We start from the raw sequence: 23,494 nt of genomic DNA, 5'->3' as shown, positions 1-23,494 counted from the left end.
ATAGGGACCACTCTGCGGGCATGAGAAGATTTTCAAGCAGAAAAGTGACATGACCTGGTCCTTGTGTGTACTTAATGAAAAAGGTCACTAACTGGGGAGCAAGGCGGAGGGCAGACAGGGAGGGAGGGTGGGAGTCACTGACATGACAAGGCTGTGACAACAGTGCTGACAGGACGAGGAATCAAAGGTGATTCCGGGAGTCCCTTTTCCAAAAATACTCTGGTTGACTAGGTGACCATGACGCCTTTATAAAAGGAGGGGATGGGGCAGAAACAGGTTCCAGGGGAAGCAGAGTCCCAGCGCCCGCCCTTGTCTGCTGCCACCACGTCCTCCCTCTCAGCAGAGCCCCCACTTTGGACTGCTGTAACTTCTGCCCCACCCCTGCGACCCCGTCTTGGCAGCATCCCAACTCCGCTTGGGAAGGCCTCGTGGGACGGGTCTCTGGTCAGCTCCCCACCCTTCCTCCTCAGCGGAGGGCTCTTCCTGTCACAGGTAGAGAGGGCATTATTCCCAGGCGTGGGCACTAGGCGGCAGCCCTTCCGGATGTCATGCTTCTCTGTCTCAAAAGAGGGGGGTTTACCCCCAGGTCTTGGCCTCACTTTCCACTAAGACTCTGAATTCACGCCTATCTCCTTCGAGGCCTTGTCAAGAGCCCGCTCCTCTCATCCCTCCATTTTCACCTTCTCCAAGGTCCATCTCAACACAGAAACATGTTAAAATCACTTCCATCTTAAAAACAAAGAAAAGGCCTCCTCCGGCCCTGCCCTCCCTGCCTTTCCCACGCTGCCCCGCGACCTGCTCCCAGAAAGCCAGCGCCACTCCTGTTTTCCGCTCCGTTCCCTGCCACCTGCAGTCTGGCTTCCCCTCCTCACGCCTCAAGGGCACTGCCGCTAGTGTCCTCAAGATCACTGGTGATATCCTGGTGGCCACACACAAATGCTTTCCAGTTCTCCTTATCCTGACTTAGCTACAGCCTCTGTGACCTTCCACCACTCGCCTGCCCGCCTGCCTCCTCTCCCCTGTCTGCCTCCCCTCCAAGCTCCTTGGACACGGCCTCTCAGTTTGGCATCTTTGGAGGGGTCCAGGGTCCTCATCTCAGTCTGTGACCTCTCCTGGGCCACCCCTCCCAAGGCCATGCCCTGATGACTCCCGAATCCCCGTCTCCAGCCCTGGCCCCTCTGACTTGTCCCCTTGGTACGTGGATGCCCCTCAGGGACCACAGACTCACCGTGCGTTTATCTCCCCCCAGAGTAGCTCTCCTCAGGACTTCCTGCTGAATGACATTAAGTTCCACTTGGTGCCCAAGCCAGAAACTTAGATGGCATTTTAGATTCCTCTCCTACTTCCAATATGAAAAGTTTACTAACTCATCTATTCATTCAACAAATATTTCCACGTGTGTCAACCGTGTAACACACAGTGCACTGGGCCCTGAGGGTTCAACAGTGACCCGAACCACACCTCTGCTCTCATCTCTCACCACCCAGGGGACAGATCCACGTGACGCCTTAAAGAAAATCGAGGAGGGGAGGGGTAGAGAAGACGGCGGCCACGGAGTGGTCTGGAAGGGCCTCCCCGAGGCGCCATGGGAGTAGAACCCAAGAACAGGGAGGGATCTGGGAGAAAGGGGATCCGGACAGAGGGAGCAGAAAGAACAAAAGTGCTAAGGCAGGAGAAGCCTGGCGCATTCAGAGACAACACCAAGGCCAAGTTGGCCGGCGGAGAGCGGGTGAGAGAGGGACCGTGGGGAGCGAGGGTGGAGAGGCAGTCGAGAGAGCAGCAGGCCGCAGTGGGGACTTGGGCGTTGATCCTCAGAGGACGAAATGTGGGAGGGGGTGGAGCAGGGGAGTGACCCGCTCAGATCTCCATTTTATAAGGCCTGCCTCACTTCCGCTGTGGGAAGAAGGAGGCTGACACGAGACAGCAGTAAAGGGACTCCTGCAGCCGCCCAGACACCAAGTCCTGCCCCATCTCCTGCCCTGGCTGGTGCCTCCCTCCAGTTCTGGCTCCAGAGCCCTGCCTCAGTGGGGGCCGTCGCCACCTCTCACCTAGTCCATTTTCACACCACTGCTCCTTCCGGACCCTCACGGCTGCCGGACTGTTCTCTCCAACCTGCAAGCTGGATCCTGACTCCTGCTTAAAAGCTTTTGCTTACCATTCATTGCACCCGGGATAAAACGCCCACTCTGCAAACAGAGCCTGTGAGCCCCTTTCCCAACTCAGCGCGCAGGCTCCTCCCACCCCGCCAGGTTCAGCCAGCGGAGAACTGGTGGAGAAAGATCTCAGCAGAGGTGAGAGGAGCCCAGGGGGAGGGTGTGGCCTTCTTGCTGGGATTTGCAAGAACCTTTGGCTCAGGAGCTCCGGACTCCGGGGCTCTATTCCCTTCCAGGAGTAGGTCCAGAGCCTGCCTCTCACTCTTCGCGCCTTATCCTACCACCTGCTCTATCCCTCAGGTGCTCTGGCCTAAGCCTGGTCCTCAGGGGGGCCCCGTCTTTCTAGCTCCTGCTTCCTCACTGCCTCCAAAGGCCATCAGTCATGACAAGAATGCTCAGCAGGTGACAAATATAACCAACGGGGAAGTCACAGAGTTTAGGAGTTCTAGGAAATTCTTAGAGGCTTTCTCCTAGTCTCTTGTTCCTATTTCATAAGCGAGAAAGGCTCCCGGAAACAGAGCTCCCTGGTCCATCCTCAGGGAAGGGAAAGGGAAAGCCAGGCGACAGAGGCAAACCAGCGGGAAGACTGGCGCCCCCTAGAGCAGCGTAGGGAGCGCGCAGCCCCGAGGTCCCTCCACCCAGGCACTTTCTCATACCTGGACAGCAGGACAGGCCCTTCTTCCTTTGAGTCAGACGGCCGCCCTCTGTGGGGATGCGAAACACAAGCAGGTGGCCTGAGCCCAGGCGTGGGAATTTCGTGGTTCGGAGACAGAAGCAATGAGGAGGAGAGGCAGACAGGAGGGAGAGGACTATGGATGCCCAGCCCCGGCATGCCCTCTGGGTCACGGTCAAGGTGTAAACTCCAATCTCCAGAAAGCAGCAAGGATAAACGGACTTGTTCGTTTATTTTTATTCAGTCGTCTCTGCACTCATTTCCCCCGCAATGGTTCTTAGCATATGCACAGAGTTGTCTATCAACTGGTAATGTCAGGACATTTTCATCAGCCCCACAAAGAAACCCCAAACCCATCAGCAGTCACCCGGACTCCCTCTTCTCCCTAGACCCCACCCTTCATTCCGAAGGCCTGGCTGGGATGATGCTGCCGTGAGCGGTGGCAGCGCGCTCATTAGACGATAAAACATCAGGGAGGCAGGATGCCGGAGAGGGGAGGAGCCTCAGTTTCCTGTGGGATCTGCTGGGAGCCTGGGTTCTGACTTGCCTGGCTGAGACTTTTCTCTCTTGGAGACCAGAACGAAGCAATAGGGCAGGTTTCACTGGACACAATAGGTGGTGTTACTTCTGCCCAGTAAGGAGCAACTGGCCGGGAGAGAGTCACCACGCCCGGGGAGCAGGGAGAAGCCTGGGCGCAGGCGGCCATTCCCCTCGGAGCTCATAAAGGCAGAAGTAACTCCAGGACTTGGGAAATGGGCTCAGACCTCGTAAACTACAGGACATAGCAAAGTACATGGGACGCTGAGCTGAGAAGTTGTGACTCAGACATACGTGACAGCCGTTACCTAGTATCGGAGGGGGGTCACATGACAGACAAGACTTGTTCTGTGGGGTCCCAGGGAGCAGACGTGGGACCAACAAGCGGAAACTGACAGGAAGAGCGCGTGCGGATCATCACAGGGAAGGACTTCCTAACAGTCAGGCCGTCTTACGGCGGAAGGCGCTGCCTGTGAGCCAGAGAGCTAAAGGGCAATCTGGATCGCCAATACGCAGATGCTGCGGAGGTGATCTGAAAAACAGAGGGTGGTGTGACGGCGGTGGCATTCCTACACTTGAGCGGTGAGGTCAACTGCCAGGGGTGTTGCAAGTGGTCTGTTAGAGTCATAAACCACCGAAGCGCGTGATTTACGGTCTTTGGGTCCTAGGTTATCACTATAACACCTGTCTCACTCGCTTGTGTTATTAAATATTTTCTTGAGCTAAAGTGAAGGACTCCATGCTCAACATCGCAGGCTGGTTAATGCTCCCGGGAATGTTCCAGTCGGGTGCATTTCAGGCTGTAAGAGGGAGAATTCCCAGGCTAGATGACTGGCAGAATCGCTTCCAGAGTTGAGATTCCTCAAGGGAGGAGGGCACCCCCTCCTTGGCCTTCCAACCTAATCGTGACCTACAGGTGTCACCGCATTTCCATGGAATTTGTCTGCCGGCTGTAACGTCTCAATCTCCCACCTATGGGAGACACAGGTTTCAAGTCCTGGGGGTCCATCTGAACTCTAGAAAGGGAGAGTACGGACTAACTAAGTTACTCCGTCTGCTGTTTTCTTTTCATAGAATAGCCATCCAGAGAATTTCAGTGAGACTGAAGGAAAGTTTAATCTTTATATTTTCTTTAAATAAAAACGGTTCTACAGGATGTAAATATGCCCAGAAACACTGTTTGCTTATTGAAACAGTAAGCACTTTTTCCTCTAAGCAAGAATTGACATGAACTGGTAACGAACGGAACCTGAACTTAGCCAAGCTCACCCCACTCCAAACTGGAATTGACTTTCACTTTTCATCTCCCTGGATAAATGGCCTTGGCAGAAAGTGCTGTCACTAAGGCCAACTGTAGAAGTGCCACCATAAAACCGCTGGACTGTCCAACTCAGGCCTTTTCAGATTCTTCCCTGACTCCTTTTCCATGTCCCTTTTCTGCTGCTCTGCCAAGTGACCAGAAGTTAATTACGCCTCCGGAGTGCGAGAATAACTACGCAGATGGAAGGTATCTGATCACCTGGTTGCAGTGGCTACGGGGCAGCCTGTGATTTCTGGCACCTCGTATTTTTTTTATTACAAGATTTTGTCATTATAAAACTATTATTACCACATTATAAAAATGTGGAAACCAGAGAAAAGAGAAAAATCACCTGTGAGTCCATCGTCCTAATAAAACTGCTGTTTGCTTTTTGCCGCACTGTCTACTTTGCTTCATGGCTCTCTGTGCACGAGTAGGCGGGCGGCACAGACTTAGCTTATTTGTACCCATCTCCTCCGAAAAGCTTTTGCAGCAGCGAACATAAATACAGAGCATCAGACAGACAACTCCATGTAGACCTACTCTTTCTGTAACCAGCTCATCCTCCTGATTTCCCAGGTTCTAACTCGTCAATCCCATCTCCTCGCCATCCAACCAGAAACTCTGGCCCCATCTTGGACTCCCCTCCCTCGACACCAGCCCCCACCCCACTGACTCTCCTGTCATCTGCCCCTTTTCACGTCTGTCCTCCCCACCCCGTGAATCACGCCACCATCTTCAGTCCAGTTCCTGCTGCCTCGATCTCTAACCAATGATGACGTTTCCTGGACTCATTTCTCCGCCTCCACGAGCCCTCCTTTCCTTCTGTCTTGTGCTCCTGCATGATCTCCCTCCCTGCGACCGCTCTCCCTGAGCAAGGCTGAGAACAGCTGGTTCTCCATCATCTGACAAAGCACACTCTTGGGGTGGAAATTCATAAACATGTGCAACTTGTCCCCAGTGCACCCTTCCTGCCCCATCTTGTGCCATTTCCCTAGGAAGCTTCTGCCGATCATCTGGTACCCAAACCTGAGACCCGGTACGCGCAGCGAGTGGGGCAGACACATGCCTGCTCCCTGGTGTCCCTGCGCGGGGAATGTGGCACAGGCCAGCTGAGACGGGGGACAGGGATTGGGCCTTCCCTTCTGCCATGAACAACTACAAAGCGGCCAACATAAATGAAGCAACTGTTTCCAAGGACTGGGCTACAAGTAGGGTGGGGCTGCGAACCTGGGGGAAAGGAAATACAGGAAGTGAGGGCCACTGTCCCCTGGCTTGCTGCCCAGGGGCACTTTTCATCTGGGGCTCTGGGGAGTGGACGGGAGGGGGACGGCCCAAGCCTGTGCATGCAGCAGGGGCGGCGCAGCATATTAGAAACCACTGCAAAATTTGCACTTTTAAGTAGGCTTCTCAAACCCTGGACTTTAAAAATATAAATAATTCCTCTCAACTTCCACCGGAACTCTTCTACCTTCGTGCTTTATCTTCCTTTCACCTCTCTTTAGTCGAAAAGTACGGACTGACACGGCCCACAGCTTCAGGCGGACTCCCACTCAGGGAGATAAAAGCATTTCTGGGCAGTGATTGTCCGTCTCTCAGCCTTCTAGCTACTCGGCCCCACTGCCTATCATGGGGAAGAGATAAGACCCGAACCCATGCAGTTTTGCATAGATGGACCACCTGAACATCTGGGCAGAGTTTTCGAAGACCAGGCCACTGGCCCACCCACACTCTGCAGCAGGTCGAAGCTGCTACCATGGATACACATCACGGGCAAGCTACCAAAGGCCACCTTAGTGTTGAAGTCACATCACAGAATGAATAAAGCCACTGCAGTCACCCAGACACAACCCAGAGAGGGGCGGGAAGCAGCCCCAGGCTCTAAGCAGCACATCTGAGGTGCACTGGGGAGAGGCAGAGAGGGTGTACTCGCCTCACATGCTTTGCCTTTGCCCCACCTGCAGTTTTCAAGGACCAGGGGCCTCAAATCCCACTTTTTCCAGCCTAGCTCCGCCCCCGAAGAACCTTCCAAGAGCCCCGAACAGCCACTTCTCACAATTTGCTGGGCAGACAGCCCTCCGTGGAGCAGGGCAGGCTTCTCCAGCTCAGGCCTCGAGGGGCTGCTTCAGGGAGGAAGCTCCTGCACGCACCCCCCCCCCCCCGGCTGGGCTCGCCTTTGGAGAGCTGCCCTCGAATCTCCCCGATGCGTCCTTCAATTCAGGTAAAGCGCTCCATCTTCTCTGAAGCAGAGTGTAGGGGTCTCCCCTTTAACACATGATGCCCAACCTGGAACTTCCTGAAGGGCCAAGGCCTGAAATGAGTTCCCCTGCCCTCCCGGCCGCCTCCTCTGAGGGCCGAGAAGGGTCCTAGGAAGGAGGCGTTTCTTATTCTCACCGTCACCACTGTCACCCCAGGAACACAGCCTTTAGGTCAGAAAGCTGCAGAGGCAAGTTGAGGAACAGAGCAAACCTAACCTTGTGTATCACACCGCCTGGGGGCACAAGGCAGCCAGCGACCACACATTGACACGCGCTGCCTGCCACCCACCAAAGTGGTATAGAACTTTCCAGCCTACCATCAGCGAGGGACTTGCAGGAGAGGGCGTCATCGAGGTCTCGAGCAGTTGATGGGTCAATGGTGAAGATGCAGTCTTTCCTAGGAAAGATCGAAGACATAATTAGCAATGCCGTGAATAATGGAAACACCACCCGCTGCAGTCCAGCTTTAAAGAAGCTAAACGGTAGGCAACGTGGAGCTAAGTTCTCTCGCGTCCCTCCGAGAAGGGCGCCTTTAACAAAACGGGAAACTGGGGAAAGACAAGTGGGGGAGGCAGCGAGGCTCCGCACTGTCTCCGAGGGTCTTTCGCTTTCCCTCTGTGGACGGGACCTGCTTCTTTCTCCTGGTTCCTGAGCTACAAGAGCTGCGAGCAGGTGGAAGTGCCGCAGCTCCCGTGAATGGCGCTTCCCAAGAAGAGGTCCCCGACGAGCTGGGCAGGTGCCTTTGGTAAATTACTCTCCAAGGGCCAGTCCCTTCTTTTGCCTCCCTCTTCCCCAGTGGCGGATGGGAACCTGCCCTCCAAGATTCTATGAGGGTGATTTCCTGCTCCTTCCCGTGTCTTGCAGAAGTGGGGTGTGCCACTAAATCATCTTGTTGGGACCGGGGGGACGGGACCCAGGGATAATTCTGCCGAAGACCTGGGGCCATGCAGTTAGCCTTGACGCAGTTCTACCTGGAAGTGGTTCTGATCAGTTCATTTCCAAGAAAGAACCGTATACGTCTCCCACGCGATACAGTGACGTGTACACACCCTATGCCGGTTTATCCTACACACCTCTCATTCTCAACCTGTGAGGCCCCAGGACCCTCTCATTTTGCTTCAGAATTTCCCAAATAACTCGCCCCACCCCCGCCCCCCACCACGCAAACACCTAAGGGCTTGGGCAGTCTGTCCTCAGCTCTCCACTCCCCCTGCCTGGTCCTCCCCGGGCACCGGCTGGAGGTCGGGTGCTCAGCAGCAGCCCCCTTCCCTCATGCAGGCTGTCTAGTCAGCCCTCCCCGCTCCACTGGACTCGCGCCAAGGTCTCCCTCCACTCCCTCGGGTGCCAAGAGTGCCCTGCCGTCACCCCCGGTCTCCGTAACACTGCTGACGGTGTGGGCCGTGCCTCGCTTTGTTCCTGAAGGCGTGTTTCCTCTGTTACACCTCTGCTCAAAACCTCCCCAAAGCCCTCCGAGGTTGCCGAGCAGCGCTGGGCGCTGGGCTGCCAAGCTCCTGGGGTTTTATCTGTCCCTTCCTCCCCATAATTCTCACTGGCCCTCTCTGGTCCTTCACACTGACTGTCGAACCACCACGACACCCTGACTCTAAAACAAGATTTCAGGACGCACTATCTGTTCAATAACAGCTTTTGGGGGAAAAAACTCCACCATGTTACATATATACACTGATTTTAAAGTATTTCAGGATTTCAAACATGTCAAAATGATAAAAAAAAAAAAAAGACTTTTAAATGGCAAGTGGATACATGTATGAGCAAACTATGGTGCATCTGTATAATGGAATGCTACTCGTCAAAAGAAAGGAACAAATTATTCATATATTCAACAACTTGGATCAATCTCAAAGCCACTGCTGGAGTTCCCATCGTGGCTCAGTGGTTAATGAATCCCACTAGGAACCATGAGGTTGTGGGTTCCATCCCTGGCCTTTCTCAGTGGGTTAAGGATCCGGTGTTGCTGTGGCTGTGGTGTGGGCCAGTAGCTACAGCTCCGAATAGACCCCTAGCCTGGGAACCTCCATATGCCGTGGGAGCAGCCCTAGAAAATCCAAAGAGACAAAAAAAAAAAAAAAAAAAAAAAGAAAGAAAGAAAGAAAAGGAAGCCACTCCCACAAACTTACATAACCTATGACTCCATTTATATGACACTCTCAAGAAGACGAAATTACATGACAGAGAGCAGATCAGCGATTTCCAGGGCCTGGGGAAGGCGTGATTATAGCGGGGTCCGTGTTCTGGGGGAGTGGTGCTCTTCTGTACCCTGACTGCGGTGGAGGCTACATGAGCCTCTATGTGTCCTAAAATTCATAGAACTGTACCACAAAGGTCAGACTGTTTATTAATTTAAAAACTAAAATTTAAATGTGATTTTTGAATCAAGGAGAGTAAAAAAAAAATTAACAGACTTGATCAATGGGCGCTAGGATTATGGATTAGTTTCTTTCCTTTATACTTGTCCATATTTTTCCAAATTTTCACTATGATTAGGTATTACTATTACAAATGGAAAAAAATGAATGCTGCAGAGAATCTCCTCCATGCAAAACTCAGATGCAAGTTATTGTTTATAGGGATGTTCAGCAATCTTGTAAGGTCCTATTGCTCAATATAGGTAATAGCTTGCAAACTATGCATGTGGTGAAACTGTATTCTCCCTGGGGAGAATACAGTTTCGAGATAAGAGGACGGAAAGGCGCATGCCACTAAGGCGGAGGAACAAGAGCATTCGGAGCACTGTCCCAGGTAGAGCCCTTCATCAGAGGCCCAGTTTCCTCGCTAAGTGTCCTGAGAAGGGGCTCATACAGCATGGGGAACACAAATGAGGGGGGGGGGTCTCAGGATAAGAAGAAATCATTTGTTTCCCTATCTAAAAGGAGGTGTAATTACACAAGCCTGCCAGAGGAAGAGAGAAACACTGACGTCCCCTGGGAAACAAGCTCCTAAAAGGCTTTGTTCCAGCGCCACAAAGGGTGCGGCTCGCAAGTGTCTGCTGAGTGAATGAATGAATGAATGCACAGGAAGAGGCAGGAGATGAAGTTAATTCTGATCCCACGGTAATGAGCTCTGAACTGCTGAGCAGCCTGAGCTTGATTCACAAGGTCAAGAAGGACCTGTCTCAACTATATTCAATAAAACATATTTTAAAGAAGGAACTGTCTGGAGTTTCCATTGTGGCTCAGTGGAAATGTATCTGACCAGTATCCCTGAGGATGCAGGTTCGATCCCTGGCCTCGCTCAGTGGGTGAAGGATCTGGCGTTGCCGTGAGCTGTGGTGTAGGTCGCAGGTGTGGCTCGGTTCTGGCGTTGCTGTGGCTCTGGCGTAGGCCGGCGGCTACAGCTCTGACTCAACCCCTAGCCTGGGAACCTCCATGTGCTGAGGGTGTGGCCCTAAGAAAGACCAAAAATAAAAATAAAAAGGAAGGAACTGCCTGTTTTCTTGCTCCTTTTCATATTCCCTCATGAAAGCCAGCAAAAATGCATTACATATCCCAAGTACTCAATAAATGCTTGTTGAACTGAAACTGAAATGTCAGACTTGGTGGTAGGAAAGTTCTGGTCCTCCTTCAGTCATCCTACTGACAGCAAAAAAAGCCGAAAGAACATTCTGTTAGCTTGACGGGGGCCACAGTTTACTGTTTTACTTGGAGAGTTGACTGGGAAGTTAGGGTTTCTGAAAATCAAATGTGTCGGGTGTTTTGAGGCTTTCATTTCTATGAATGAATGACAACGACCACTTCGACATTTCTGTCCTTAAACTGATTCAGCCAGTATGTGACAGAGTAACGTTTTAAGGCTTCAACGATTAGTTTGCAGATGTCTTCTCTGAGAGGACCCACCCATCATTTTGAGAAAAATCTGAGACTAGTCTGTGAGCACACAAACCAAGTCTCTACTAGGCATTTTTTTTTTTTTAAATCTGCGCTTAAACCAGAAACATAAAAGGCTAAATTGAACCATCTCCGAGGAATGGTTCGTAGGAAGGCATACCATCCGAACACTATTCTTGATCAGGGGTCGGCAAACTACAGCTCACAGACCGAATGGGGCCTGCCACCTGTTTCTGAATGGCCTGCAAGTTAAGAATGGTTTTTACCTTTCGAAATGATTGAAAAAAATCAAAGGGAAAATATTACTTCATGACACATGAACATGACGTGACATTCAAATTTCGGTACACATAAACGAAGCTTTCTTGGAAGGCAGTCGTGCTTTCTGGACCCAAGGGCAGGGGTTGAGGAACAGAAAGTATGCTGATCCCTGTTTTACATCAGTGTTCTCCACTCTCCTGAATAAGTGTTTTAATTTTTTTAAAAGGTCCTAAGTCATTTGGTAAATGCCCAGCCAATGTTTTAATTGCAGGACTTCTCAGAGCCTTCAGCATGCTGGTATCGTGTAGTTCTTGCCAGACTCATTTGATCTTGGCACTTTTTTGTGGCAGAGACTCAGGAGAGTCCCCCTGAGAGGTGATACACTGCACTGAAACACCTGCACAAGCATCCAGTAGAGTCTTTGTCCACATGGGGCCTTGCTACCATGCCTACCCCACAGGAGTCCAGTAAAAGGGCTATGCTCTTTGCTGCAGGGAGGCTGATAAGGGCCTAGCTCATGTGATCACTTGGTGCCCCTTTCACGAGTACATACAGAACAAGTTCACGCAGTGCAAGGACTCACCCCGCTCCTGAGCAAAGAGTTTGTTTGGACCTTACACACGTGTGGATTTTATTCTTTAAGTTTCCTTCTTTGCTTTGGCCGCTAGGAAACTCAGAAAAATATTTGTGACTTGTTTCAAGAGGGTCTTATTTGTAGTTTGAACTTTGTATACTAACCTTTATCCTGGGTGTGCCTAATTTTCCTACTCATATATTCTTTTTGCCCTGTAGCCTGATTTTTAAAAGGTTCACTGCAATATATGTATATCTGCAAGGTGCCTTAAATCTTTACTTTTTTTTTAAAAGCAGGGTATAAAACACACACACATATATTGAGAGGTTACATCATTTCAGAATCATGTGTTGAGGGGATGCTGGAAGAAAAAGAGACATTCGGTATAGCCTACTAAGAGAACCCACTTCTAGACTGAGTAAAACTCAAGAGAGCTCCCAACAAGTATTTGCACTCTAGCAATGGACTCCAAACTTGCTCTCTCACTATGGAAAATTGGGAGAAGGAAGGGAACAGTGAGTGACCCCGACAGACCCCAGTCCTCAGGGCTGAGAGCCAGTGATTTCATCTGTTGTCATCACTACAATTATGAACTGGCCACAATGCGGAGCATGAGGGCTCCTTCTGGTTGTGGCCACAGCGGCTGGGAGCTGCTGGCCTCAGCACTTGGGAGCCCGGCCCCGTGGGGGCGGTGCTCCACGCAGCTGTTACACTCTGTTAACATGCTTGGGATTTTACTGGCTCCTTTTCTGGAAGGCTCTGGTCTCACAACCTGCAGGGAGCAGCCTGGCCTGCCAGCTTTCAGAACCTGTGAGACCAAATATTTGAAGAGTTCCGCAACAACGGTTAGAAAGAAGCTAACCCTGACCCACAGCAAAGGAAGTGCCAGGTTGGGGAGGAAAAGACTTGAGGCTCCCGTTCATGAGGCTGCAGAACTGCAATTCAGAGCAGCGTTATGTAACCCAAATTTCTGAAGGCACGTGACTGCAGGGCTTAGTAGAACTTTTTAAAGTGACAGACAACGTCTAAGACTGTTTTACTCAAAGCCACTGGTCCCGGAAGAGAACACACGAAGGGTAACGAAAAGCCTTCTGTAATCCCTTAAGACCTGGCCTAGAACGCCAGGAAATCACAACAGCAAAGAAAGAGCTGTTCCTCCGTCACTCACACCCTCTTCCTCTCCTCTGACCTCGCGTCCTCTTCCTCCTCCAGGCACCAGCGTTGCTACCTCCTTGCAGCTGGAAGCAGCTGTCTAGGCTCCACAGCAGCATTTACTCACCACGTGGTCACCATTTACCTCACTGGACTCTGGCCATGGCCCCCACCACATCACAGAAATTGCTCTCCCCAAGGCCGTGGCTGCTGCCAGACTCATCATCTTAAAGCAGGCGGCTGGTCCAAAACCTTCATCAACTCCTTACTGAGTAAAATGGGACGTCAGCTTAGAACGCAAAGCCTTTCATGCTGTGGCCCCAGGAGGTACTTTTCTAGCAGGTGGCACACTCCCTATGTGTACCTTATGTGCCAAACTTTTCTCTGCACCCTCTGGTCCCTGAACCATGGTTTGTGCTGTTCGTAACATTAAGACATTTACACCACCCATTTCCAACGGCTGAGGCCGACCGGCTTTTAAAGGCCGGGCTGCAACACCATCTCTGTTCCAGGGAACCTTTGTGGCTCCAGAGAGTGAAGCCGCCTCTCCCCGCCGCTGCTCTGCTCAGGTCTACAACCTGTCCTTCTCCAAGGACACTGGCCACTGGCCCTGGCATGTTGGTGGTGCTGATGGACACATCTTATCACGGGGACAAGGCGGGGAGCGCCTCGGGGTCTGGCTCTGACACTGACCTCTCTGGGTATCTCTTCCAGCCCCCTGAAGGCACACGGAATGAGTAGCTGATGGACAAGTGAAGGGAAAAAGGACCAAGGGGCTCTGCAGCACTTTTCCATTCAAGTTTACCACTGTGTCTTGGGAAATACATTTAGGATTAGAACTCATGACCTCCTGGCGTCCAATCCTGTGGTCACACCACAGTGTTATTGTTTCCAAGGGTGAACTTTTCTGTCTTCGTCCCATCTTCTTTTCTCATAAAACAGTGTTTTACAAACTGCGGTTCAGGGACCATTTCCAGACTAACAAAATTTATAGAGGCCCTCTTCTGTCCGTGACTCTGGGTCTGTCTCCTTGCTAGCAAGCAATTCTGGAGACAAGGATCTGGGTCAGTGACGGTGAATGGGTGAAAAAGGACGGAAAAAAATTTAAGAAATAACCTTACGAGGATAAAGACTAACAAATTTGACTCTTTTAGATGAGATGGTATCAAAGTTTACGTAGAAATCAGAATATTTTACATTAAACCAGAGCAAGAAACTTAACTAAAGAGCTGGAGCCCTCAACCGGGGGAATGTGTGTCCATAAGGACCCCTTGCAGAGAGTCCAGCCAGATGGGTGCTGGGGCGAACCAGTCAGGTCAGATGCCGGACTCATCCGAGCTTCCATTTCCCGTGGACTTTCTCAGGGATGGGCCGACCTCTCCTCTTGCAGGCAAAGGGAGCTGGGAGCAATATTCAGACCCAGCCCCTTCAGTGCAGCACGGCTGGACCTTTGATGTTTTCTGATGGCAGCTGTGGGTATGTTAATACTCTTTCACTCGGTTCTACTGCCACAGCAGAGGCTCAGAAGTCTGGTACAAGCCACACATTTTTCAGAACAGAAAAAGACCAAGGTCTATTTAAAGCAGACCGAGATCTTGGTCCATCCGTCCCTCCACCTCCTCCAGTGATGAAATGACACCTATGAGGCCACAGAGTGAAGAGAAAGAAATGATGCAATGCTCTGGGAAGGGTTTTTTGTTTTTTGTTTTTGTCTTTTTATCTTTTTGTCTTTTTCTAGGGCCACACCCACGGCATATGGAGGTTCCCAGGCTAGGGGTCTAATCAGAGCTGTAGCTGCCGGCCTACACCACAGCCACAGCAACACAAGATCCAAGCCGCATCTGCCGACCTACACCACAGCTCATGGCAACACCAGTTGTAAAGTGGTGCTTTTCTAATCCTGTAATGATGTCTACATTTATTAGTTGACTCTCTTTTGTCAAGATCTTTTCTTGCTCTGCCCCCAACTCTTCTGTTTTTGCTTTCTTTTTGAGCATCCTTACAGATGCACTGACTCAAAAAAAAAAAAAAATCAAATGCATTATAATACATTACCATTATCATCTTCCTGATACTCAAATGTTGATGGGGGCCCTTTCGAGTGACGCCCCCGGCCTCATGGCGTGTCCGCGTAAGTTTTTGAGCACTTCTAGGCTTTTCGGCAGAGTAAATGTTTCGAGCTCACCGTACACATTTCCTGCTGCAGACTAGTAACCACCATATCCCCAAGGAGCCCAGGTTTCCTCAGGTGAGGAATGAACTGTATTTAGAAGCCAGGACAGGGTACTAGATTCCTATGCCCCTTACTACTGAAGTGTCACTGCTTCTAAGCCCTTTTAGTGGGCCGAATTAGAAAATATTGAGCTAAATCATATGAAATTGTTGGTATTTGACGACCTGTAGCCTAAAACTGGCAGTACTAGGTTGAACCTAGTACACCACTTAAAGTCATGAGTTCACACTGACACCTGCAACTGAACTCTAATACTACGGAGTTCTTGCTCATCGTCTCCCTCTCTATATTTGTATTTTTACTCTCCCAGGAAGAACCTCAGCTCTCAATGGCTTTAATACTCAAAATAGTTTCAGAATTATAATCCCAGTATCCATTAGCAGTAAAGCATCTATCAAGCTTAAGACTTCTCTGGAGTTTAATCCTTAGAATACAGTCACTACGGATGCACGAAATGCTCAAAAGCACCGAGCCCCGAAGTTACTTGAATTAACCTTTTCTTCGCTGTGTGATGATGCTCCACTTTTGATACACATTACGACCATCTGTTACTGTCTTATTCAGTTTTAGAGATTTTGCTTTTACTTCCTTTTAGATATAAGTTTATCATTGAATATTTAAAACACTTAGGTGACTCGAAAGTTAAAGTATACTCAACGGAGTTTTACTCTCATCTCTATCCTTCTACCTTATCCCTACACCCTAGAAACCACCTTCTGGTTTATCTGTTTTTGCGTGTTTCTGCTTTTCTTTTTGCTATACATTTTCTTCTTGTTTTCTCTTCTTTCTTACACAAATAGTTGAATATGAGAAATTCTCTTTTGCAACTTCCTTTTTCACTTCGCAATAAATTCTGGAAATTCCTCCATTATCAGTGTAGAATTACAGAATTCAGAGAATTGGAAGTTTCTTAGAGTTCGCCCTAGTCCAAATCTTATCCCCCAAACGTCTCCAAACCAAAATCAATCAAACGAATCAACCCATGTCTTGAATCCTTAGGATGGAGGGGGGCGGAGCCACCGGCTCATTAGGCGGCCATTCAATTTCAGAGAGGAACCTTACTCTTAGGAAGTTCCTTCATACGCTGAATTGAAATCTGATTCTGAGAAACTTCTTAACTCAGTCCTTTGTAGCCACAAAGAATTAGCTGCTCCCTGTTTTTGCCATGCAGCCCTGCAAATATTATTCATGGGCAGTTACTGCTCTGGGTGTATGCGACATAGTTGAGAACAAACAAAGAGTCCTACCCACTTATCGCCTATTGAGGGAGAAGATAGAAACTAAACAAGCGTGATAGTCAAGTGCTGTGGAGGAAAAAACAAACGAAAAACACCACAGAATAGAGCACGGGGGTTGGAAGTGCTGGTTACAATTATGAAAAGGACGGGCCTATTATACGACTATTGCAAGATGAAGCTACTTGAAGCTAACTTGAAGGAGGCGAGCGTTGAGCCACAGGCACGTGGGGGAAGACGGGCAAAAGCGGGCAAAAGGAAGAGCAAGCGCAAAGGCCCAGAATCCCCGGGCACAACTCAAGAGAGTTTCTACGGAGAGCACAGATGGTGTGGCCTCTGCACCCTTTTCCTTTCTGCCCAAGGAGTCCTAAATCTGGGCTTGCGGGTGTTCAGAAGGCAGCTCTGCATGGCTGAGGGGACAAGGAGCCGCCACCGAGCCCCACGGGGTCCAGAAAGTCTGAGAGAGAGCTTCTACCTGAAGCTCTCTCTGAACGTCTCTCTTTCTTCTCTTACCTCTGTGGGAGGGTGTTCCTATAAGTCGTATTTAAAATACCAGATTGGGGTTACGTTAAAACAGACTGTAGGAACACTGACGGATACAAAACAAGTTTTAAAATCAGACAAAATGAAGCAGCAGTAAGCTTCCAGGAAATGCGCCCACAGAGGGACCAAACATCTAAGGCCCTGAATACAGAGTTAAGGGTTCAAGCATCAAGAGTTGTACCCGACGTGCAAAATCTTCACTTCAATAGATGGGAAATCTTGCTCTAATTAAAAACACTTTTTCCCCCCCTCTGTGTCCTAGAACTCATCTCTTGAGAGGATAGACTTATAATACTGGTGGGTATACTTCTTTATTCTCATTTTATGGATGGGGAAACTGAGGCTCAGAGAGATTAAGTTACTTGCCCAAGGTCACAGGACTGCAGAAATTGATTTAGTGGGGACAGGAATTCAAGAGAAGGTATTAAAAGAAGTTATTTAGACCAAGAGGTTTGACCTCAAGTGGAAGCTGACATCTCTTCTGGTTACTCTTAGTTTCCAGACTTTATCTTAAGATTTAAACACCCCAGAAGCATTTTGGCTAACGTAATACTTACCCCAAATGTCTTTCAGAGAAAGTTTCTCTATGGTTGACTAAGTTGACTATGACTGCATTTTGAGGTCCCAAATCCAAAGCTGACAACTTTCCACCCTCAACCTGAACATCCACAGCAGACGAGTTCTGACATCAAGTTTACTTAAAATTCCTTAGTATGTTAGAGAAAGTCAAGTCCCAAGTGCTTTCTTTTTTGAAAGGGTATCCAAAAGTAGGAAAAAGGAGCTCTAAAAGGAACATGGATAGATATATTTTCACTTAGAAATACTGCACTTTTAAATTTGCTTTGAAGTTTCCAGAAGAGACCTAGTTAAGATATTACAATAAAACAGAAATTATAACCACATTTTAACATTAAGACTTATTTTATCGGGCAGATTTTATCACAGACTTAAACCCAACGGTAAAGGGCAGTATTTAACAGATTTAAATTCTCATGGACAGAATTAAGAATAGTCACAAAGTCAAGGAATGAACTATGTCTAGACATCTCTCCTAGATTTCTCTTGGAGGAACAGTATTTTTTTCTCCTCATCTTTTGAATTCCCAAGCTAGGAATGCAGAACCTGCTGTTGAAAGGATCATCATCCTTAATTCTCAATCCATTTATCAGGCTAAATGCAAATGTGAGTGTGAATACATTTCCCCAGCCCCGGAGCTCCAAAGAGCCTTCTCAGGGAACATGCTGAGCTAACTGGGGAAGGGTTAAGCTACCCCTATTTTTCAGATCTGAGAACAGTTGTTCCGATATGAGAAGAATCATGACAATGGTGCCTGCTCCCTTCTGTAAAAGCTATACACATTTTTTGCACAACTGTATGATTGTTATGGCAACCATAAAAATGGAACTATCATTCTTCAAATTACACACTACCCATACTGGATTACCTACACACGTTTGTTCTTCTGCATTACCCAGAATTTCTTTTCAGAAAGTGCTATGTCTGTCCTATAGACGTTGAGGAGCAAGATAAAGTGGCCTCTTTCAAAGCGAGAGTCCGTAACAATGAATCTTTCAAAGGCCTAGTTCTTCAAGGATTCTAGGGCTTCCCTGTCAAGCCTTTTAATCCTACGGTCACTAGGAGGCCTCAAAATATTTCCCTTGGGAGGCAAGGGAACTGCTTGGAAAATGTATTCCCCAAATGATTGTTTTTTTATTAAGAGCGTGATTAAAGCACCATGAATGAGCCTCAACAGGCCTTGCATAGTTCTGCAAAGTACTGAGAACACTTACTAGAGTCTCCGGTTAGTGAGGTGAGAGACCTGCTTAAGAAACACATACAGGCATTTTAATTAAACTTAATGCTGAAAATAACAGCAATGTGAATATATGCAAAAAATGTCAAAATAAATGTCAGCTATATTACCAGATGACCTGGGGCTTTCATTACTTTGGCCAACTTCAGCAGAACTTTGTCACTTTTAACCTAAAAGGGTGGGCATTCATTCTTCTCTTTAATGGGAAAAGCAAAATCTAGTCTTGCATATCTTTTAAATATTAACTTGGGGCCAAAATTGTTTCCTTGTTCACAGAGCTGATTCTATTTAAAAGGAAAAAAAAAAGCAGCTTGGTAATGACTTCCTGGATGATTTTAATAGTAAATACTTAGATTTTAGACGAAAACATTTTCATAATTACTGTTTGCTCGAGAGTGTCCAAATAAGACACTGAAATCCATCTAGTTTTCCTTTCTCAAAAAAAAAAAGAAAAAAGAAAAAAGAAAGAAAGAAAGAAAGAAAAAGAAAACAGGAGTTCCCATCATGGCTCAGTGGGTAACAAACCTGGCTAGGATCCATGAGGATACAGGCTTGATCCCCGGCCTTGATCAGTGGGTTAAAGATCCAGCGTTGCCGTGAGCTGTGGTGTAGGTGGCAGATGCGGCTGGGATTTGGCATTGCTGTGGCTGTGGCATAGGCCGGCGGCTACAGCTCCAATTCAACCCCTAGCCTGGGAACCTCCATATGCTGTGGATGCAGCCCTAAAAAGACCAAAAAAAAAAAAAAAAAAAAAAAGGAAGAAGAAGAAAACAAAAAACACCCAACCAAGTCTCCCTATGGGGTGGGAGGACAAGCCAAGCTCTAATAGCAGCACCCCTAGTTACAGGGAGGGCTCTACTCTAGTTACAAGAAGCGCTCGCTTGGCCACAGTGTGGAGGAGAGCACGAGGTGCTACTTCTCTGCTCTCACCCCACCTTCAGGAGAGGAGGGAGCCCCAAGTGACCCCAGATGACCTCATCCACAGTTTGAACCTCTTCCTGCCGTTTCGGATTCAAGTCACCTAGCGTATTCCCTCCATCTCAGCCCAATCCCCATCATGCAATCTTCACCACGTCTTGGACAGGCCCTAAATTTATAACCCGGCCTGGCTTCCTGCTGAAACAGCTCCCCAGCTGGACTGCAGTCTCCTCTCCTGCTCTCCCACCTTTCAGCATCTTCCACATTTGACTACCAGGATAAAGTTCCTAAAACACAGCGTTAGATTCCATTCCTTTCTCAAAATCTTCACTGGTTTCCAGCTATCTTGACATTACAGTTCTCAGCTGAGCATTCAACAGTCTCCACGATCTGGCTTCAAACCACCTTTCTGATCCCACCTAAGATGACTTATCTTTATTACCACAAGGCCTTAGTAAGTCAGCTCTACTGACTGATTTAGTGATTCGTGTAGATCCATCACCTCTTCTTCTAGAGTGTATTCTCTTTGAGGGAAAGGACTATTTCTTTCAATTATGTATTTTTCAGTTTCAACAATACCTACTTCAGGGTCTTGCAAATAACAGAGACAACAATTATTTACTGAATCGAATCTTTACCTGGGCTCTCTCAACTCTAACCATTGGAAAAAAGGCTAGTACTCCTTCACCAAGAGTACTAGCCAGCTGTGAGAGTAGAACTCACATGGCAGAGGCCGCATTGGGAGCTCTGGCTACAGCCTGGGAACACAGCCCTAGAGAACCAACGTCCTTTGGATTACGACTACACTGTCATGAAAGATGAAAAGGGGCTGCTGAAAGAAGGTAAAAGGGAATAGTGGTTTTTTGTTTTATTTTTTTAGGGCCACACCCATGGCATATGGAAGTTCGCAGGCTAGGGGCTGAATTGGAGCTACAGCTGCCAGCCTACACCACAGTCACAGTAACACCAGGTCCGAGCTGTGTCTGCGACCTACACCACAGCTCACAGCAACGCCGGATCCTTAACTCACTGAGTGAGGCCAGGGATCGAATCCGTATCCTCATGGATACTAGTTGGGTTGTTACCGCCGACCCATGAAGGGAACGCCAAAGGGAACAGAATTTGAAGGCAGAAAGTTGGTTGAGATTTTTACTCTACATATGCCTTAAACATCTTGTTGATGAGGCAATGAGTCTTAATGCTCCATCGGAAAGAAAGAAGGGGCAATATTTTTACCACGTGTAGTGTACACTAAGCACACTCCAAGCATTACACCTATTATATTTAATCCCTGCCACAACCTCATGAGCAATATAGTAACTGCACATTCCTTTTAACCTGCAAAGAAAGAAAGGCTCAGAGAATGTAAGTAACTTGCCCAAGAATACACGTCTGGTAAGCGGCAGAGTAAGTGATGAGTCAAGCCAAATTTGTCTTTAAAACCTACATTCCAGTATTTCACCTCTGTGATATCAGAGTCATTTCAAATTTTCAAACTCCTGGGACAGAAATATCATCAGTGACACCACGCCTAGGCAGGAGGGAAGAGCTGTGGTGGAAGGTCACCTCTTTTGATACTCCCTTTCCCAAACCAACATGCCACCCAAAGAGCCTGATGCTCAGCCTGGAATTTGGAATTAGGACAGAGAACGGGAGAGGGAGAGGAAGAGGAAGGCACAGGAGGGCAGAAGACGGAGAGAGAAATCAGGCTCCCTCCGGGGACTGTGGTAGCTCTTAGCAGCCATCCTACTGGGGAGGAGGAAAGACCAGAGGCTTGTGTGAGTGAGGGAAGCAGATGTGCAGAGCGCATGGGAGGCAAAGATGAAGAAAGAAACCTTTCTGGGTTTCCTGCCCCACTTAAGTCCCTGGTTCCCTGCCCTTGGATTCTGGGAGTCACCACAGGATCCTTCAAACAAATTCTCCTTTCTGCTTAAGTGAGCTCCAGTGGTTTCTGTTATTTGGGACCAAAAAAGTCTTAATTAACGCAACAGCTGTGGAAAGTTTCCTAGAATGGCTAACTTGTCATGGCTTTCTCTGATGCCTTCCCGCTAACGAGCCATGACGGGACTTCGAGTCGAGGCTTCCACTCTGCCCACTCCTGGGGGCGCCAGGTGTTGGGAAGCAGTGGGAGGGCACCGTGGACCATCAACATGAAGTTTCTACTTCAAAAAAAAAAAAAAAAAGATTTTTAAAAAGACTGCTTTTGTAATTCAAATGACACAAAGTACAATGCTACAACATTTCTGGCCAGTAGGGATCTGAAGAAAGCTCGGCCTCCTCCTCTCTGGTTACGGGGGAGGGGAAGTGCGTGGTGTTTTCGACTGATCTGGTGCTTGTGATTGATTTGTTAAAATGTTTATCAAGGGTGTGGGTTTAAATGAGAGACACATGGAGATCGTGGCTAAGCCTTCTGAGATGCTGCCCCCGCAGCCACGTGACCGTGGGTGAGCGACGGCGCTCATCTGAGCTGCAGTTCCCTCATCTGTAACATTGGGATATTTGTTATTTGTTTCATCGGGTTGTTTTAATGATTAAATAAGGGAATACCTAAGTATAAAATAATAAAACATACGAAGACATAAAATGGTATAAAAGGTACACGCAATAAATTAGATGTCTTGGTATATGTGCATTTGTCCCATGAACAACAAAGCTAAACGAAAACTTCAAACTTCTACATGTGTTCATTTGTTCTGTCCTGGCCACTTCTGGCTGAATATTAATGGAGATGGTCTATCACTCGGGAAGTAATACCTCCCTTGATGTGTCCTCGGTGCATGTCAAGCCCCACGGCAGAGGCGACAGGAAAGGGACTCCCAGCGGGTGCCCGCTATGTGCCCAGCACTGTCTCAGCTCTGACAGACAGCTAAGATTATGCTAGCGATTCAATATTTTCAAAGTAACTCTATTTCAAAAAGAAACGATTAAATATGGCTATAGAAAAGGATAACTGAACACACATTTAAAGTATTATTATGCTTGTGGGAACACTCCTATCCTAGGAATTCTAATTACATCTGTAAGACCACAGGAGAACTGTTTAAACAATCACAATTTGAAACTCTCGATTCCCCACATACAAACTTTGGTATAATTCCACTAGGTTACCTCGCAGGCAAAGATTATACGACAACTTTGCATTTGCACACTATGAGTAAACGTATGTAACAAAACCAATTTTTTTTTAATCACACATATAATAGGACTTCTGGGCCCCACAGTGTCTTCCTCTGAAAGTTACAAAGGGACTCCATAACTTATTCACATAATGCCACAACTGCTCAAAAGGGTTTTGGAATTCTTTAAGAACTACTTTCTAAGCCAATTCATGAGCTTCACAAGAAAATCAGTTTTACTGCTTTATAATTATACTTTATTTTTTTTGAAGATGTATTATCCAGCCTGATCACCTACCTGATTTACCACTCTTGGCTCTAAACTGACTTGGCTGTTTCCAAAAATCAAATGCACTCTCAAAAGATGAAGATTTGCCATTGTTGAAAATGTGCCTTAGGCTCTGAAGGCAATTTCCGAAGAGGAGTCCAAAAATGTGTACAGCTCCTTACCCACCGCCTGCCAGCGAGCTCAAATCCTCCTCATTCGCAAAAACATCTTCAGGACCCTGCTTCTGTCAAGTTCCCTCTCACCGCCTCGGGCACAGCAAAGCTCCTCGAAAGGGATGTTTGTACTTAGTGTTACCACTTTCTCACGTCCCTTCCACCCGTCGGCAGACTGCAATCTGCCTTGGCTCTCTGTGCGCCACTGAGACAACTCATGAGATAGTCAAAAGACAAGGAAAAGGACTTGAGGTCTAAAGGCAGTGACTTCTATTCCAGAGCTCAGGGCAGCTCCCCCTTGCTTGGAACTTGTCACCAAATGTGCCTTTTCCTTTTCTTCAGTTCTTCTGACATCCTCCTTTCTGTTGCCTGCTTCCCAGCTTTTCCTAAGAAGCCTCCACCGTGTACACATCGGGGCTCTTCACAGTCCATCTCTGGTCCT

General features: G+C 48.2%; 1 protein-coding gene and 1 long non-coding RNA gene across 17 annotated transcripts in view; both read right to left on the bottom strand.

The window, feature by feature from the left end:
- DIS3L2 (DIS3 like 3'-5' exoribonuclease 2) overlaps nt 1–23,494 on the bottom strand; it is a 360,467-nt gene that overhangs the window by 135,255 nt on the left and 201,718 nt on the right. For 15 of the 16 annotated variants that reach the window (XR_014828689.1, XR_014828690.1, XM_084997947.1 and 12 more), the window contains 1 exon segment: nt 7,239–7,318. Coding sequence is in view for 14 of the 16 variants with exons in the window: in XM_084997947.1 (XP_084854073.1) it covers nt 7,239–7,318 (80 nt within the window). In the remaining 2 variants the exon portion in view is untranslated. 16 annotated transcript variants of the gene reach the window in all.
- LOC146396203 (uncharacterized) lies at nt 15,732–21,461 on the bottom strand. The gene is made up of 2 exons (XR_014830252.1): nt 20,581–21,461; nt 15,732–19,106 (listed from the first exon to the last, which is right to left on the bottom strand). It is a non-coding gene; the product is annotated as an uncharacterized LOC146396203 (long non-coding RNA).

This window comes from Sus scrofa, chromosome 15 (assembly GCF_054392235.1).
Source record: "Sus scrofa isolate SSC_HxYL_T2T_F1_AM1 chromosome 15, Sscrofa_HxYL_maternal_Yorkshire_Landrace_v2.0, whole genome shotgun sequence".
In the NCBI taxonomy this organism is placed as follows: Eukaryota; Metazoa; Chordata; class Mammalia; order Artiodactyla; family Suidae; genus Sus; species Sus scrofa.
The sequence above is the reverse complement of the archived record's forward strand: the minus strand, read 5'-3'. Positions and strand labels throughout refer to the sequence as shown.